Source organism: Mustelus asterias, chromosome 16 (genome assembly GCF_964213995.1).
Source record: "Mustelus asterias chromosome 16, sMusAst1.hap1.1, whole genome shotgun sequence".
Taxonomy (NCBI): domain Eukaryota; kingdom Metazoa; phylum Chordata; class Chondrichthyes; order Carcharhiniformes; family Triakidae; genus Mustelus; species Mustelus asterias.
The window spans coordinates 12929579-12947024 of NC_135816.1; the positions used below are offsets into that span (position 1 = coordinate 12929579).

General features: G+C 46.1%; 1 protein-coding gene across 1 annotated transcript in view; it reads right to left on the reverse strand.

Moving 5' to 3' along the window:
• Positions 1-17446, reverse strand: part of flt4 (fms related receptor tyrosine kinase 4) — a 374492-nt gene that overhangs the window by 12133 nt on the left and 344913 nt on the right. The window contains exons 21-28 of the mRNA XM_078231815.1: positions 15227-15315; positions 13580-13733; positions 11515-11609; positions 7862-7984; positions 6079-6190; positions 5893-5992; positions 3213-3318; positions 978-1117 (exon numbers count right to left, since the gene is read on the reverse strand). Of these exons, the coding sequence (XP_078087941.1) occupies positions 978-1117; positions 3213-3318; positions 5893-5992; positions 6079-6190; positions 7862-7984; positions 11515-11609; positions 13580-13733; positions 15227-15315 (919 nt within the window). The remainder of the gene's footprint in view (positions 1-977; positions 1118-3212; positions 3319-5892; positions 5993-6078; positions 6191-7861; positions 7985-11514; positions 11610-13579; positions 13734-15226; positions 15316-17446) is intronic.

The following is a 17446-nucleotide window of genomic DNA, read 5'->3' on the forward strand; positions in this document are numbered from 1 at the left end:
CAGTTGTGTATCTAGGGGTAGCGCTGAGTTGGCAGATGCGTTTTGGTGGGTGTGGGAGTATAGTTGGTGGACTTACGAGTGTGTCTGTCGTGCTGGAGGGGTGTGGTGTGGAGTTGTGCAGAAGCTAAGGATAGGTTGCTGGACTCTGCTGGGTTGGAGTAATCCTGATGATGCAGGGCAGTTTCCCGAGGTTAGCAAGTCCTGAGGATAATACTGGGGTCTGCAGGTACAGAAGGGTGAGCGGTCTTCTAGCATGATACTACTATACATGGGGAGGGGTCAAAATATGGGCATCGTAGGACAGTTGCTGGAGGCTATCGGTAGAAACAGTGTCAGAGTATTTTGGGACGCAGGGTTCTGAGGTCTGAATGTACTGTGGATGATGATGGAGTCTGCTGTGCTGGAGAGTGATGTGGTTTCCTATGGTGGTAATATAGTGGCGAGTGAGGTGGTGAGGTGGAGAAGTTATTGGGTTCTGCTGGTGCTGAGTTGCAGGTGTGTGTGTGTGTGTGTGTGTGTGTGTGTGTGTATGTGTGCGTGTGTGTGTGTGTGTGTGTATGTGTGTGCGTGTGTATGTGTGTGTGTGTGTGTATGTGTGCGTGTGTGTGTGTGTGTGTGTGTGTGTGCGTGTGTATGTGTGTGTGTGTGTGTGCGTGTGTTGGGGGGGTTGTCACATTAGTAGGGCTTCAGGATTTGCAATCTTTTCATGCCAGTCTAAAGGGTTGAGAGCAGAGGATTCCCGAATGAGACCTCACTGGCAGAGGATAGAGAACATTGCAAATGTTGGCTGTATTCCTGCAATTGGCTACTGATGTTTAAAGGACAGACTGGTCTCAGAGCTGGATTCCAGCTCTGAGTATGATGTGAGAAGACCCCTGAGCTGGGAATGGGTTGGGAGAAGCTACTGAGAAAATGTGTGTGAGTCTGATGTTACCTCTGTTATTTGCCAAAGTGACCCCCCCCTTCCCCACCCTTACCTTGGTCCTATACTGTCACATCGTAATCTTGATTCAGACCCTTTATCCTCTCCACGTGACATGGATGAATGTGGCTGGGAAAAGCCCAAGTCATCTTCTGGACACTGCAACATACTGAGAGGAATGTAATCTTTCCCATCCTAAAAGAAAAGGTAGACTTGAATTGATACATAGAATCCCTACAGTACAGAAAGAGGCCATTCAGCCCATCGAAGTGCCCATACGGCACATTTTACAACCTCAGGAAGACTCAAAGCAGTTTACAGCCAATTAAGTACTTTTGAACTGTAGTCAGTGGTGTAATGTAGGAAACATGGCAGCCAATCTGTGCACAGCAAGATTCCACAAGCAACAATGTGATCAAGACTGGATAATCTGTTTTGGTGACACTAGTTGAGGGATGAACATTGGCTCAGGACACCAGGGAGAATGCCACTGCTCTTCTTCAAGAGAGTGGCTGTTGGACCTTTGGTGTCCACCTGAGATTGTAGATGAGGCCTCAGTTTAATACCACATTTTGAGCAGCAGCATTTCTGACAGTGCAGTATTCCCTCAGCTTATATCCTGTCATAGAAAATTCAGGAGATAGGAATGTAAATACTGTTAACAATTGAAAAGCTGTGAGTTGGTCCCCCTTTCATTATTCCAGCTTGTTTGGATAGATGGTGGGAGGATTCATGAGGCGTTTGGATGATCTCTCCATGATGCGGTGACACGGTAACACAGGAAGTGATTAAAAGATCCTTTAAAGGTTCGGCTTGTAAATACCCCACCCTGTGCAGTGTTGAACAAAACAGACCAAGAAGGTCCGAGTGGGCGGCACGGTGGCACAGTGGTTAGCACTGCTGCCTCACAGCGCCAGGGACCTGGGTTCAATTCCAGTCTTGGGTCACTGTCAGTGTGGAGTTTGCACATTCTCCCCGTGTCTGCGTGGGTTTCTTCCGGGTGCTCCGGTTTCCTCCCACAGTCCAAAGATGTGCGGGTTAGATTGATTGGCCGTGATAAATTGCCCCTTAGTGTCAGGGGACTAGCAGGGTGAATACATGGGGTTAAGGGGATAGGGTCTGGATGGGAGTGTTGCCGGTGCAGACTCGATGGGCCGAATGGCCTCCTTCTGCTCTGTAGGGATTCTATGATTTTTTTGGGGATATGGGTGTCACTTGCAAGGCTCGTATTTATTCCACACTGAAAATGTTGGCCTCATTTTTGTGCTCAGAACACTCAAGAAGCTCAACACCATTCAGGACAAAGCAGTCCATTTGATCAATACTCTGTCCATTGCCTTATGCATTCACTCCATTACAGGAGCATCATGGCAGTGGTATGTACCATTTGCAAGATGCATTGCAGGACCTCATCAAGCCTCCTTTGACAGCACCTTCTAAACCCATGACCTCTACACCAAGGACAGGGCAGAAATGCAAGGGAAGCTGCAAAGTCCCCTCCAACTCACTCACCATCCTGACTTGGAATAGTATCACCATCCTTCCATTGTCACTGGGTCAAAAACATGCAATTCCCTCCCTAACAACACTATGGGTGTACCTACATCACATGGACTGCAACGGTTTGAGAAAGCGGTTCACCACCTTCTCAAGGGCAATTAGGGTTGGGCAACAAATGCTGACCTTGCCAATGCACTCAATCCTATGAAAAGTATGAAAAGCCTCTGAATTGGCTTTATGACTCAGGGGTCAGATTAGAAATTGAACTCTGGCAGTGGATAACTGCAGCAATGAAGAGCCTTGGGAACCATAGGTCCATGCTCACCTGTTCCTCCCATCTCCCATTATTCGTGAGTTAGTCAATATATCTACGGGGAAATGTAAGCAGGGCTTCTGTTCCTGATCGCTGCCCAGCAAACCCTGCTTTAAGAAGTAGAAATGGAAGTTGGTTGGCTACCACAAGACGGAGCTCAGGTCTCCTGGAAAGCATTGTTGACACCTTGCCAATGGGCTGCTTCTAATGGGAAGAGTGGCAATTTGGGTGAGTTGTTTTAACTGGGCTGAATGGAATTCAATGGGAGTCAGTGTCGTTCGGCTTGGAGGGAATTGGGAGAAGGTCCAATGAGAATGGAGGTGGGGAATAAATTCAGTGCCGTGACTGCACTTGCCCCTGGTTCTGGCAGGTGCCCAACCGAACTGCTCTAATGAAAATGCTGAAGAAAATCGTTGTTCATTGAGCTAAGCCAATGCAATCCTGAGTGACCGGGTGAACGTATTTCAGGTGACCCACCTGCTGGACATTGGCTTGCAGCAGATCTCCGAGGAGCTCCACCAGATCTGAGAAGGTAGGCCTGTCCTTTGGCTCTCCTTGCCAGCTGCCCAGCATTATACGATAGCTGCCGGAGGAATGAATTCACTTGTAAGTCAATGTCAGACGGGTCAAGACCTTCCAAGAAGCTTGGCTGCTAAAGGATTTCTAGAATTATAAATTTTCAGATGTGGAAACCGTAGTTTTCTGGTAGGACTTGTTAAATAAAAGGGAACTTGAATTAATATAGTGCCCTTTATATAAAATATTAAGATAAAGGAGCAGGAATAGATCATACGGCCCATGAGCCTGCCTGCTCTGTCATTCTGTCATGTGGGTCATGAATGAAGCCCAATCCATCGCACAAACCAGCCTCCCATCCATTGACTCTGTCTACACTTCCTGCTGCCTCCGAAAAGCAGCCAGCATAATCAAGGACCCCACGCACCCCGGGCATTCTCTCTTCCACCTTCTTCCGTCGGGAACAAGATACAAAAGTCTGAGGTCACGTAACAACCGACTCAAGAACAGCTTCTTCCCTGCTGCCATCAGACTTTTGAACGGACCTACCTCGCATTAAGTTGATCTTTCTCTACGCCCTAGCTATGACTGTAACACTACATTCTGCACCCTCTCCTTTCCTTCTCTATGAACGGTATGCTTTGTCTGTATGTAGTGCGCAAGAAACAATACTTTTCACTGTATACCATACATGTGACAATAATAAATCAAATCAAAAAGGAAATTTAATAAGTACATGGCTGGTCACCCATCTCAACTTCACCTTCGTACTCTATTCTCATGATTTCTTACCATCAATAGTCTGTAGATCTCCGTCTTCAATAGGTCATGATTACTACTATCTAGAAAGATAAGGGCAACAGATACCTGGGAACACCACCACCTGGAAGTTCCCCTCCAAGCCATTCACCATCCTCACTTGGAAACTTCCTTCACTGTCGCTAGATCAAAATCTGGGAACTCCCTCCCTAACAGCACTGTGGGTGTACCTACACCACATGGACTGCAGCGGTTCAAGAAGGCAGCTCACCACCACCTTCTCAAGGGCAATTAGGGATGGACAATATATGCTGGCCTAGCCAGCAAAGCCCACATCCCATAAATGAATTAAAAAATACACAACTTTATGATCCAAAGACAACCTAAAAGTCCTACATAGCTAATTAATCACTATTTTGTACTTTTGCAATATAGGAATCATGACAGCTAATTTATGCATAGCAAGCTCCCACTAACAGCAGTGAGATTAATCACCAAGTTTACAAAAGTCATGTTTTAGTGCCGTGAATTAAGAATAAGTATTTGCCAGGACATTGTGAAGAATTGCCCCATTCTTCTTTGAATAGAGTGATGGGATCTTTTACTTACAGTCGAAAGAACAGAGGGAGCATAACAGGAAAGTTACTGAGAGTGTAGCATTCCGTCAATACTGCATTGCGAGTGTCAGTCAAGACTTTGCGCTCAAGTTTCTGAACCCACATTTTCCTGAGTCAGAGAGCAAGGTCTGATACAGAGTAAAGATCTCTCTGTAATATCCCATCAAACACAGCACACGATAGACCTGGAATGTACGCCTGAAGTGGTGGTGCAAACAGGTCCGACTGGGTCTATACTTGAGGGGGGAAACATTATAGGGCTATAGGGAAAGAGCAGATGGAGTGGGATTAATGGGTTGGTTCTTTCAAAGAGCCAACATTGGCATGATGGGCTGAATGGCCTTCTTTGACACTGTGTGGTTTCATAATTCTATATGCTATACTGTGACAGTGAATGTAATGGCATTGTAAACAATCTGACTACTGGGTTCTATGTTCAGCTGAACACAAGGAGGCCATTTAACCCGCTAATATATTCCATTACTCAGTTAGACCGTGGCTGATCTGTATCTGAACACCATCTACCCACATTAACTCTGTAATCCTGAATACCCTTGCCTAACAAAAAAACTATCACTTGACCTTCCCCTTTTTGCTCCACTGGACCCTTCCCGCTTTCTCAGCAGGATAAAACCCATCACAATTCTGCTTCCATTCAGTTCCAAAGAGGAGTTATATTGGACGCAAAAGGTTGGGTGGTGTTTTTCCATGGAGGGAGGCGGTGTGCCGCTCGCTGGTGGTGGGATTTTATTGCCAATGGGGTTTCCCGTTGAACGCATCCCTCGCCGCTGGGAAACCCATGGCGGGAGATGCGCCATTGGCGGGGCCATATGGCTTAAGTGTCAGCAAGATATCTCCGTTTCTCTCTCCACAGATGCTGCCAGACCTGCTGAATTCTTCCAGCACTTTCTGTTTTCATTTCAATAATTAATCTTGAATTAGAAACTTCCAAATGACCTTCCCACCTCAATATTTTGATAGCTCCAGATTTCTATTACCCTTTGTACGAAAAAAGTACTTCCCAACTTCAGCCCTGACCAGTCTAGCTCTAATTTTAAGGTCATGTCCTCTGGTTCTGCACTCCCAAGGAAACAGTTTCTGTCTCTCGAGCCTAGAACTCCCTTAAACATTATAAACAGCTCAACTGATCAACCCTTAATCTTCCATACTCAGCTGAACACCAGCCTTTTCTTGGCAACCTGCTCATGTCATTTAACTCTGTTTATCCCCAGTCTATTCTTAGGATTCAGAGATATCCCCATTACATTTCCGCTGTAGCGTATTCTGGAGCCCGCATCCGGGTGCCTTCCCGCAGTCTCTGGCAGAATTCCTCATTGATCTGGACTCCAGGATAGGGAGAGACGCCTGAAGCGAGACAAGAATTCAGTTAGGTAAGAAGGAGGTCACTGAGGCCTCAATCAGCCTAGCTTTAAACAATAGTTTCTCCTCACCCAGAGAAAAGATCTCCCATAGGAGGACCCCAAATGACCAAACATCACTCTGGGTGGTGTAAACTTTATCGAAGATGCTCTCAGGAGCCATCCACTTGAGCGGGAGTCGAGCCTGGAACAAATCATAAAAATCAGGAGTTACGATCCACTGTGCTTTCGGTTGACATTTGAAACTTAAACTTAAACTCTCTCAAGCTACTGAGCAATTCAGAAAAATTCAAACACTCCCAGGGCAGGTACAACACGGATTACAGACAAAGTGAAGCTCCTTCTGCACCCTCCCTATCAAATACTCCCAGGTATAGTGTGGGTTAGGTACAGAGTTAAGCACTTGGGGCATGGACATCGTTGGCATGGCCAGCACTTATTGCCCATCGCTCATTGCCCTGAGAAGATGACGATGGACCTGCTTGAATTGTTGGCGATTTAATAAACTGAGTCCCTCATTAGGCTACTTCACAGGGTAGTTAGGAGCCAACCACATTGGTGTGGGACGAGAGTCACATGTAGAATCAGACTAATTAAAGGCAGCAGGTTCCTCCCCTAAAGTACATTAGTGACCACTTGAGTTTTTTTTACTTTTATTGAGTTTTTAATCCACACATTTAAAAAATAATTCTAATTCTCAAACTACAATGGCTGGATTTGAACTCACTTTCTCTCAATTATTTATCAATTATCTGGATCACCTGCTACCATCCTAGTAGTCGCATGATATGCCAATAATCAGAGCGATCAGTGGTTAGCACTGCTGCCTCACAGCGCCAGGGACCCGGGTTCGATTCCCGGCTTGGGTCACTGCCTGTGCGAAGTCTGCACGTTCTCCCTTTGTCTGCGTGTGTTTCCTCGGGGTGCTCCGGGTTCCTCCCACAGTCCGAAAGACGTGCGAGTTAGGTGCATTGGCCTTGCTAAATTCTCCCTCAGTGTCACCGAACAGGCGCCGGAGTGTGGGGACTAGGGGATTGCCGACTTGTGACACTAATAAATAAACTTAAACTCTATCACTAGTTACAGCAGATGCAGACATGAGGTGAGGAAAACCCTCAGTGATGAGAGCTTTAAAAATAGCATTCCAAAGTCATTTGTTTTCCCCAAACAGGAAAAGGAAGAGACCACTCTGTGCCTCGGACCTGTTCTGCCACTTAATCATTTCATAGCTGGTCTGTATTGGAACACCATTTAGCTATGTTTGTTCTGTAATGCTTATTGGCTTTCCCTCTCTCTCCCTCATTGTCTGAGGATTGCTAATTATGGCTCATGCTACGATATCACTATGAGACAGGGCAAGAAGATGGGATCGAAGAACTACCTTGGAACAGGGATTGAACCCAGACAACTGATGTTACTCTGCACCATACTCTAGCCAATTGAGCTAACTAACCCCATTAATGTCTTTATCCCTCTGAAATAAACCTACGCACCTCACTTCAGGCAGCGAGCATTTAGTTTTTCTTTGAAAAAGTCATTATTATTCATGTGAACCTTTAATGCAAATTTTCATGGGAAAAATCTTAGAAATCGAGGTAAAAATCTTCCTTCGCATTTGGAAGCCTCAACATTACTGTTGGAGAAATACCTCTAACGCTAGCCATTTGTGTGTAGTGGGAACACTTACTCCTAGTGGCCTGGATGAGAACATAGAAAGATGAGGAGCCATTCAGCCCCTTGAGCCTGTTCTACCATTCAGTTGGATCACTACCTTTTCTATATCTTGAATCCTTTCACCCACTTTTGTTTCCTAACCCTTAATGACCTGTGTCAAACTTCAGGCGAATCTACTTACGTTCCCCTTTCGCACGTAATCGGGATCCTTATAAATATCTCTGGCGAGGCCAAAATCGCAGATCTTCACCACGTTGTTTTCGGACAGAAGAATGTTGCGAGCTGCCAAGTCTCTGTGAATACACTGAACACGGTTCCCAGTCACTCAACATGTAGCAAGGTTCACAGATTAGGACAGAGTTCAGTCTTCACTGCCTGGTGGTTGGTGGGTGGGGCAGGGAGGGGATGACATCCTGGCCAGGTCCACAGAAATCCACCCCCACCCAATTTATCTGCCAATAATGTGAGTGGTGCTGGAAATTGAGACTTTGTTAAACATTAGGATGATGGGGTAGAGCAGGGACAGGATTGATTGAACAGGCTGGGGATCTTTATCCCAGAAAAGAGAAGGCCAAGGGTTGACCGGATTAAGGTCTTTAAGGTTATGAAAGGGGTTGATAGGTTAGAGGTAGAGAACATTTTACACTTGTGGGAATGCAATACTAGAGGCCATGAATATCAGACAGTCACTATTATATACAATGGAGGATTGGTGAACCGCTCCAGAGACTTGAAGCCATAATGAAGCCTGATGATTCTCCTGGTGACACTGCATTGGCAGAGGTGCTATCTTTGATTGAGGTATTAAACTAAGGTCCTATCTGCTTTTCTGAGGTCGCTGCAAAAAATCCCACAACACTATTTCAAAGAAGTGGAGTTAATCCGGGTGTCCTGGCCTATAATAACTCCAGGAGTCGCTTGTAAAGGAACTGCACAAAATAAAGCAAAGCAAACACCTCACGCCTGTGGTGAACACAATAGGTCCAAGCCAGGACAATACAATAATAGACCCACTCAGGGTCTTGCTTTATACAGGGCTCAGTATATGAGCACCAACTAGTTAGTTAATTTCAAATCCCCAGGGAGCTCATATTCCATGAGTCCTACAGGGAGGTCAATCAGTGATCCCTCATGCAAGTCACGGGGGTTATCACATCATGTGGAGATGCCGGTGTTGGACCGGGGTAAACACAGTAAGTAGTCTCACAACACCAGGTTAAAGTCCAACAGGTTTATTTGGTAGCACAAGCCACTCGCTTTTGGAGCACTGCCCCTTCATCAGGTAAGTGGGATTTCAGTTCACAAACAGGGCATATAAAGACACAAACTCAATTTACAAAATAATGGTTGGAATGCGAGTCTTTACAGGTAATCAAGTCTTAAAGGTACAGTCAATGTGAGTGGAGAGAGGGTTAAGCACAGGTTAAAGAGATGTGTATTGTCTCCAGACAGGACAGCTAGTGAGATTTTGCAAGCCCAGGCAAGTCGTGGGGGTTACAGATAGTGTGACATGAACCCAAGATCCCAGTTGAGGCCATCCTCATGTGTGCGGAACTTGGCTATCAGTCTCTGCTCAGCGACTCTGCGTTGTCGTGTGTCGTGAAGGCCGCCTTGGAGAACGCTTACCCAAAGATCAGAGGCTGAATGCCCGTGACTGCTGAAGTGTTCTCCAACAGGAATTCTCTTTTCCCCTCAAATGCCCTTTTCCTCCCATCACTAGTCTTCCTAATCCAGGTTTAGCATCATCGCATCAATGACTTTGGCATTTGTAATGACTTTAATCAGGCAATTGAGTTTGCCCTGCTTGAATATGAACACCCTGATTAAGGGCTAAATTGATGGTGCAATCAGGGAGCTCCATGCTCTGTATTTAAGCAGGAGTGTCAATTCCGCGGGCTCTCCGGATGTAGACTGCTCACTGAGAGTGCTCTGTATAGTATTATTGGATCTTGTAGATAAAGGAATTCTGGTGAAGGGACTTCCGCCTCCGAGGACTTATTCAAGCATTCAAGTTCATTTTGAAACTCAATGTGATTTGATCAGTTGGCTAAGTGTTTGCCAATTTTATATTTAAAAAAAAACTATAACAAAGCTGATGTGAGTTGCAGATATTGATTTGATGTTAGAAAGTAAAATTTGTCCTACGTATATTTGTTAATTGGTCAGTAGAGGCTTGAACTGGGGGACAGACAGGGCTCATTGAAATGTTGCCTTTGGGCTTACGGTTTCAGGCAGCCTTTCAGCAAAAACAATACAGATGAGCTGGAATAATATCCATCTGAATCTTCAGCAGTAGGTGGCAATGAAGAGCTATCTATGCAAGATGGACAATCTTTTCTCGCCAATTGAGGAAGTCAAAGTACTGAGAACTCAGTAAGTGCAGGAGACTCAAAGGGCTGAATGGGCTCCTTCTGCACTGTGGGCATCCTATGATTCTATGGACACGACAAGAGGAGAGACGGAAGGCAGGAAAGACAGAAATATTATCTTTAGTGTCTTCCATGGCCTCAAGACATTCCAAAATGCCTTACTGCCAATTTTTTTGATGTGAAGGTCATTATTATGCTGTAGGGCGACACCTTTAATGTTTCCGTTCGGAGATTCTGGTACCTGCTTTAGATTAATGGCATCGAGCAGCACTGAGCTATACTGCTGGCTGCTCCACAATCACCAAACAGTACTGAGCTATACTGCTGGCTGCTCCACTGTCACCAAACAGTACTGAGCTGTACTGCTGGCTGCTCCACTGTCACCAAGCAACACTGAGCTATACTGCTGGTTGCTGCACTGTTCTGACTCATGATTACTACTTGCTGAATCCTGCCGGAAGAGAAATGCGTCTTGTTGTTGGTACTGAGCTTGTTTCTGATTATTCCCCATTCTCAAATCACAGAGGAGCTGGAGGCCATTCAGTCCAGCCTGCCTGTGCTAGCTCTATGGTGCAACAACTCCCCATTGTTCTTTCTCCATACATCTGTAAATGTTTCTCCTTCAATTATTCATCTGATTCCCTTTCAAAATAACTGCTGACATACAAAATCTAGGCCAGGGAAGAGCAGATTTTTGGGTGAAATACCAGGACTAGGACCAGGAGGTGCAGGTTCAATCGGCAGTTAGGAAGGGAAATACAATGTTAGCATTCATGTCGAGAGGGCTAGAATACAAGAGCAGGGATGTACTTCTGGGGCTGTGTAAGGCTCTGGTCAGACCCCATTTGGAGTATTGTGAGCAGCTTTGGGCCCTGCATCTAAGGAAGGATGTGCTGGCCTTGGAAAGGGTCTAGAGAAGGTTCACAAACATGATCCCTGGAATGATCCCTTGTCATATGAGGAACAGTTGAGGACTCTGGGTCTGTACTCGTTGGAGTTTAGAAGGATGAGGGGGGGATCTTATTGAAACTTACAGAATACTGCGAGGCCTGGATAGAGTGGACGTGGAGAGGATGTTTCCACTACTGGGAAAAACTAGAACCAGAGGGCACAACCCCAAGCTAAATGGACAATCCTTTAAAACAGAGATGAGGAGGAATTTCTTCAGCCAGAGAGTGGTGAATCTGTGGAACTCATTGCCACAGAAGGCTGTGGAGGCCAGGTCATTGAGTGTCTTTAAGACAGAGATAGATAAGTTCTTGATTAATAAGGGGATCAGGGGTTATGGGAAAAAGGCAGAAGAATGGAGATGAGAAAAGTATCAACCACGATTGAATGGCGGAGCAGACTCGATGGGCTGAGTGGCCTAATTCTGCTCCTATGTCTTATGGTCTTATGGTCTTGTGGACCTGTTCAGTGCCCTCCGAAACACCTTGGCATGAGACAAAAAAATTGGGGTCCTCACCTTTCTGGACGCCAGGAACTCCATCCCACGAGCCACTTGGAAGCTGTAGCAGATCAGGTCAACTAGGGTCAGGGGGCATTGCCAGAGGTCATCAACTGTCAGAGAGAAACAGGTTTATGGGTTTAGGAACAATGAGAAAGTTCCAGTTCAGAGTCCTCAGTTACAATGTTGAACAATAACCCCATCATTCCATCTGGTCACAATGTGCGATTTTTCTATATTGTCCCTATCCATGCATTGTTGCCAATTACATTAAGACAGTAAGATACACATAACCACCTACCCACCTTCTCACCATATCCCTCAATATCACTTACCAACCTTCTCCCCAGAACCCTCAATCCCATCTACAAACCTTCTCACCATATCCCTCAATCCCATTTACCCACCTCATCACCATATCCCTCAATCCCACTTACCCACCTCATCATCATATCCCTCAATCTCACCTACACACCTTCTCCCCATATCCCTCAATCCCACCTACACACCTTCTCCCCATATCCCTCAATCCCACCTACACACCTTCTCCCCATATCCCTCAATCCCACGTACACATCTTTCTCCCCATATCCCTCAATCCCACCTATCCACTTTCTCACCACATCTGAGAGACAGGAGCATAGTGGTCATGTTGATGGACTCGCAATCCAGAGGCCAAGGTTAATGCTCTGGAGATACAAGTTCAAATCTCACCAGGGCTGCTGGAGGAATTTAAATTCAATTAATGAATAAATCTGGAACAAAATACCAGTCTCACTATTAATGATCCATGAACCAGTTGTTGCAAAAAACAACCTGTCCGTTTACCAATGTCCTTCAGGAAGGAACTCTGACTACCATCCCAGGTCTGGCCTGCATGTGACTCCAGACCCACAGCAATATGATTGACTCCTAACTTCTCTCAGGTGTAGATAACTCACCATCACCTGTTGAAGGACAATTAGGAATGGGAATAAATGCTCGCTTGCCTCCCGCCCACCTTCTCATTTTCCACACATCCACCTTCTCCCCATATCCCACGCTCCCTCCATCTCCCCATACCCCACGTTCCCACCTTCTCTCCATATCCCACACCCCCACCTTCTCCCCAAATCCCACGCTCCCTCCTTCTCCCCATATCCCACGCTCCTTCCTTCTCCCCATATCCCACGCTCCCACCTTCTTCCCAAATCCCACACTCCCACCTTCTCCCCATATCCCACACTCCCACCTTCTTCCCATATCCCACACTCCCTCTTCCTCCCCATATCCCACATTCCCACCTTCTCCCCATATCCCACGCTCCCTCCTTCTTCCCATATCCCACGTTCCCACCTTCTTTCCATATCCCACACCCCCACCTTCTCCCCAAATCCCACGCTCCCTCCTTCTCCCCATATCCCACGCTCCTTCCTTCTCCCCATATTCCACGCTCCCACCTTCTTCCCAAATCCCACACTCCCACCTTCTCCCCATATCCCACACTCCCACCTTCTTCCCATATCCCACACTCCCTCTTCCTCCCCATATCCCACATTCCCACCTTCTCCCCATATCCCACGCTCCCTCCTTCTCCCCATATATTTCAATCACTTTCTCCTCCAGAAACAAGTCTAATTTTCTCTTCATTCCAGTTATCCCTTTTCCTGGTGACTTAACCATCAAATTGTTCACCCATTCGTTGAAAAGGTCTCCCAATTTCCACTCCTTCATCTAACTTGTGAATTTTGGATTGAAACCTTTTGTAATAATCTCATCTGGGAAAGTATTCCGGTATCACGCAGCTTCATGTAACATAACGAAAAGGTCACATTTGTGACTTACAGCAACACAAGTCCTGCACTCCGGAACTACAATACCTACCGCAGGCTGTGAGCACAGGTTTTAACTCCCGCTGCTCATCTCCCATTGAGCAAGCTCCACTCACTTAATACCCATACTCCACAAAGCCCACGTGGAGATCTATTAATGATCACCCATGCACTGTGTGACGACTGTGACACCTTTCACAGGAAGGAATAGTTTAGTTGGGTCGTTTTTAATCAACTATACCGTTTGATATCTGAAATCAAATCAGCCTCACCTTCCACCAGGTCCTCGGGGTGACTGAGGATTTTCTCCACTGCAGCCCGTTTACAGATTGCATTCTCACTGGGATGGCCCCGGCTCCTGCTGTCCAATCCTTTCACGACCTCCACCATTGAGATCACCTGATTCCTCATCTTGGCAGCCCGGTCCTGTGGCATAACAGTCAACTGGTCACAACTGGAAAGCTCTGGCAGGTTAGATGGAGGGTAAAGCTCCCCCTCCACTGCAGGTCAGGTACAGGGTTAGGAACATGAGGAGACCATTCAGCTCCTCAAGCCTGTTCTGCCACTTCAGTCACATCATGGCTGATCTGTATCTCAGTCCCATTTGCCTACCATTGCTCCATACCCCTCAAGGCCTCGACCCAACAAGAGTCCATCTGTTGGAGGCGATGCCACTTAAAATCAAGGCCCCTCTGTCCTTTTAAGCAGATGTAAAATATCCTGCAGCTCTATTTTATAGGGCAGCAGGGAAGTTCTCTCAGGTGCTCTGACCACTATTGGTTCCCTCAACCAATATCACTAAATGGTAAATTCTCTGGGATTAATATATTGCTTTTTGTGGGCCCAGGCTGTGTGCAATTTAGCTGCTACATTTCTTCCACTGCAACAGTGACCACATTTCAGAGGCTGGAAAGCGAGTTGGGATGGTCTGAGGTTGTGAGAAGAGAGATAGAAAAGCAAAATCTTTCTTTCTTATTCTGCAAGTAATCATGCAACACACGTCTACTAGCGTCTTACAAAGAAATGTTTTGGCACCATGATCTTCATAGAATCATAGAATCCTACAGTGCAGAAGGAGGCCATTCGGCCCATTGAGTCTGCACCGACCACAATCCCACCCAGGCCCTATCCCCGTAACACCATGCATTTATCCTAGCTAGTCCTCCTGACCCTAAGGGTCAATTTAGTATGGCCAATCAACCGAACTCGCACATCTTTGGACTGTGGGAGGAAACCCACGCAGACACGGGGAGAACGTGCAAACTCCATACAGATAGTCACCCAAGCTGGGAATCAAACCCAGGTTCCTGGCGCTGTGAGGCAGCAGTGCTCATGATCCAGGGTGCAGGACAAATTCAGAAAAGAATAGGGAAGAAAGTGAGTCAATTTAACGAGCAAAGTCACGGCAAAATGGGCAAAGTCTCCATGTTTAACATTGAGGTCTATTAGTGGAGTTAATAACGAGTTGTTTCCACTCATGGGATTGTTGCTAACCAGAGAACACAGATTTATGATAATTGGGAAAAGAACCAGAGGGTAGATGAAGGAATGTTTTTCATCTAACGAGTTGTTGTGATCTGGAATGTGCTGCTTGAAAGAGATTCAGTTGGAACTTCCAAACGGATATTGAACAAGTAGTTGAAGAGATCAGAATTTGCAGGGTTGTAGAGGAAGAGCAATGGGGAGGTGGACAACTAATAAAACCAATTCAGAGAGCCACCACAGGCATGATGGACCAAATGGCCTCTGTAATCTGTAACTGTACAATTCTATGATTCAATCTTGATGGCAGGAGTAAGAGAAATCTGAGAGGCGCAAGGAGTCTTAAGGTCTTAACAAAGGATAAAGCTGTAGACTGGACAATAAGGCTTCATTTGGACACATCAGGGATACAGGTGGTGTGAGTGGGGTAACATTACCCTGTAGGGGATGAAATCTTCACGTTTGCTCCTCAGGTAGTGGGAAAGGTTTCCATATTTACAGTATTCCACAATCACCATCAAAGGACCTGAAACAATACAGAGTAAGGAGTGTTAATGAAACCCACAACATTGCTGTCTGCTCCTCCAGTACTATACCAACTTTAGCTATCTTAGGTCTTTTAGAACCTGGAACAGGTGATAAGAACAATTATTCAAGCTTGTTCCAGGGCTCATGGATGATCTGTGGCCTAGCTCCACACAGCTGTCTTTGCCCCATGTGTCTTAATATCGTTGACTAACATAAATCTATCAATTTCATTTAAAACTAACAATCGATCTTATATCATTTGCTGCTTGAGGAAACCTCTTCTATCCTTTGTATTTTTTGATTCTTTCATGGGATGTGGATGTCGCTGGCTGGGCCAGCATTTATAGCACATCCCTAAATGTCCTTGAACTGAGTGGTTTGCTAGACCATGTCAGAGGGCATTTAAGAACCAACTACGTTGTTGTGGGTCTGGAGTCACATGTAGGCCAGATCAGGTAAGGACTGCAGATGGACGGCACGGTAGCACAGTGGGTTGGTGCTGCTGCCTCACAGCTCCATGGACCTGGGTTCGATTCCTGGCTTGGGTCACTTTCTGTGTGGGATTTGCACGTTCTCCCTGTGTCTGCGTGGGTTTCCTCCGGGTGCTCCGGTTTCCTCCCACAGTCCAATGATGTGCGGTCAGGTGCTTTGGCCATGCTAAATTGCCCCTTAGTGTCCCAGGATGTGTAAATTAGAAGGATTAGCGTGATAAATACAGGGAAGGGCCTGGGTGGGATTGTTGTTGGTGCAGACTCAATGGGCCGAATGGCCTCCTTCTGCACTGTAGGGATTCTACGATTTCCTTCTTTGAAGGACATTAGTGAATTAGATGTAGAAGTGTTTCCTAGTTTTGCTCCTGAAAGCACTAGCTCTAATTTTTGACTCTTAGTTGGGCCTCAGCAGATCTTGTGGTGTAGTGGGCTGCGGCCCTGCCTCTAAGCCAGAGGCTCTGGGTTCAAGTCCCACCCCAGGACTTCTTGGCCAAGGAAGGTGCTTTCATAACAAGATCAAACAGGTTGAGTGTCAACCTGCAAAATCCTTCCAAACACACCAATGGCTGGCAGTAAGGGTGGGAGAGACTCCTGGTCAGCCACGCTTGATGTGGAGAGGTGCCCCTCAAGCCATAAGCCCCTGGTGACAGATGGGCAACACATTCCGTGAATTACTAGCTATAGAAATAGATGAAACTCTGCCTTACTAATATTTATTATTGTCACAAGTAGGCTCACATTAACACTGCAATGAAGTTACTGTGAAAATTCCCTGGTCGCCACACTCCGGCGCCTGTTTGGGTACACCGAGGGAGAATTTAGCATGGCCAATGCACCTAACCAGCACATCTTTCGGACTGTGGGAGGAAACCGGAGCACCCGGAGGAAACCCACGCAGACACAGGGAGAACGTGCAGACTCCACACAGACAGTGACCCAAGCTGGGAATTGAACCCAGGTCCCTGGCACTGTGGGGCAGCAGTGCTAACCACTGGGCCACTGTGCCACCCCACTTGGTGCGGGAAGAGAATTAGAAATTGGAGTCCTGGACTTGCTAACTAGCATAAATAGTTTCTCCCAATCTACCATCCCCGTTTCTCTTAATATCCCGAAAACGTTTGAACAAGTCACCCCTTAAACTTCTAAATTCTCGTGCTTATAATCCGTGATGTGTCATTTATCCTTGTAACCTTGGAATCTCGGAATCATTCTGGTAAATCTATGCTGTGCTCGCTCCAAGGCCAATATATCCTTCCTTGATGAAACTTTATCATCAGATGAATCCATTTGTAGATTTCAACAGAATAACTCGGTGTGAAACTATATTTAAATGCATGTCGCTATTATTCCACATTCACATCTGTCCGGTAATCAACAAAGGAAGCAGATGTTCTTCTATAATTGCACCAGAATTGGAAGACAGTAAATAATTTGTGATGCATTTGAGTGTCACTGGATCACTCAGTGCCTCCTTCCTAAAAATAAAACACCATTTGTTGAACTAAGATTCAGTGTAAAATCCAACAAGCAATGATCATTGGCTCCCTGAGAATAATTAGGAAAAGAAATCAGGGTAAGTCTTGGTACCTCGCCCATCATCAGCTGTGGCTGTGAACCAGTACACACAGTGACATTCCC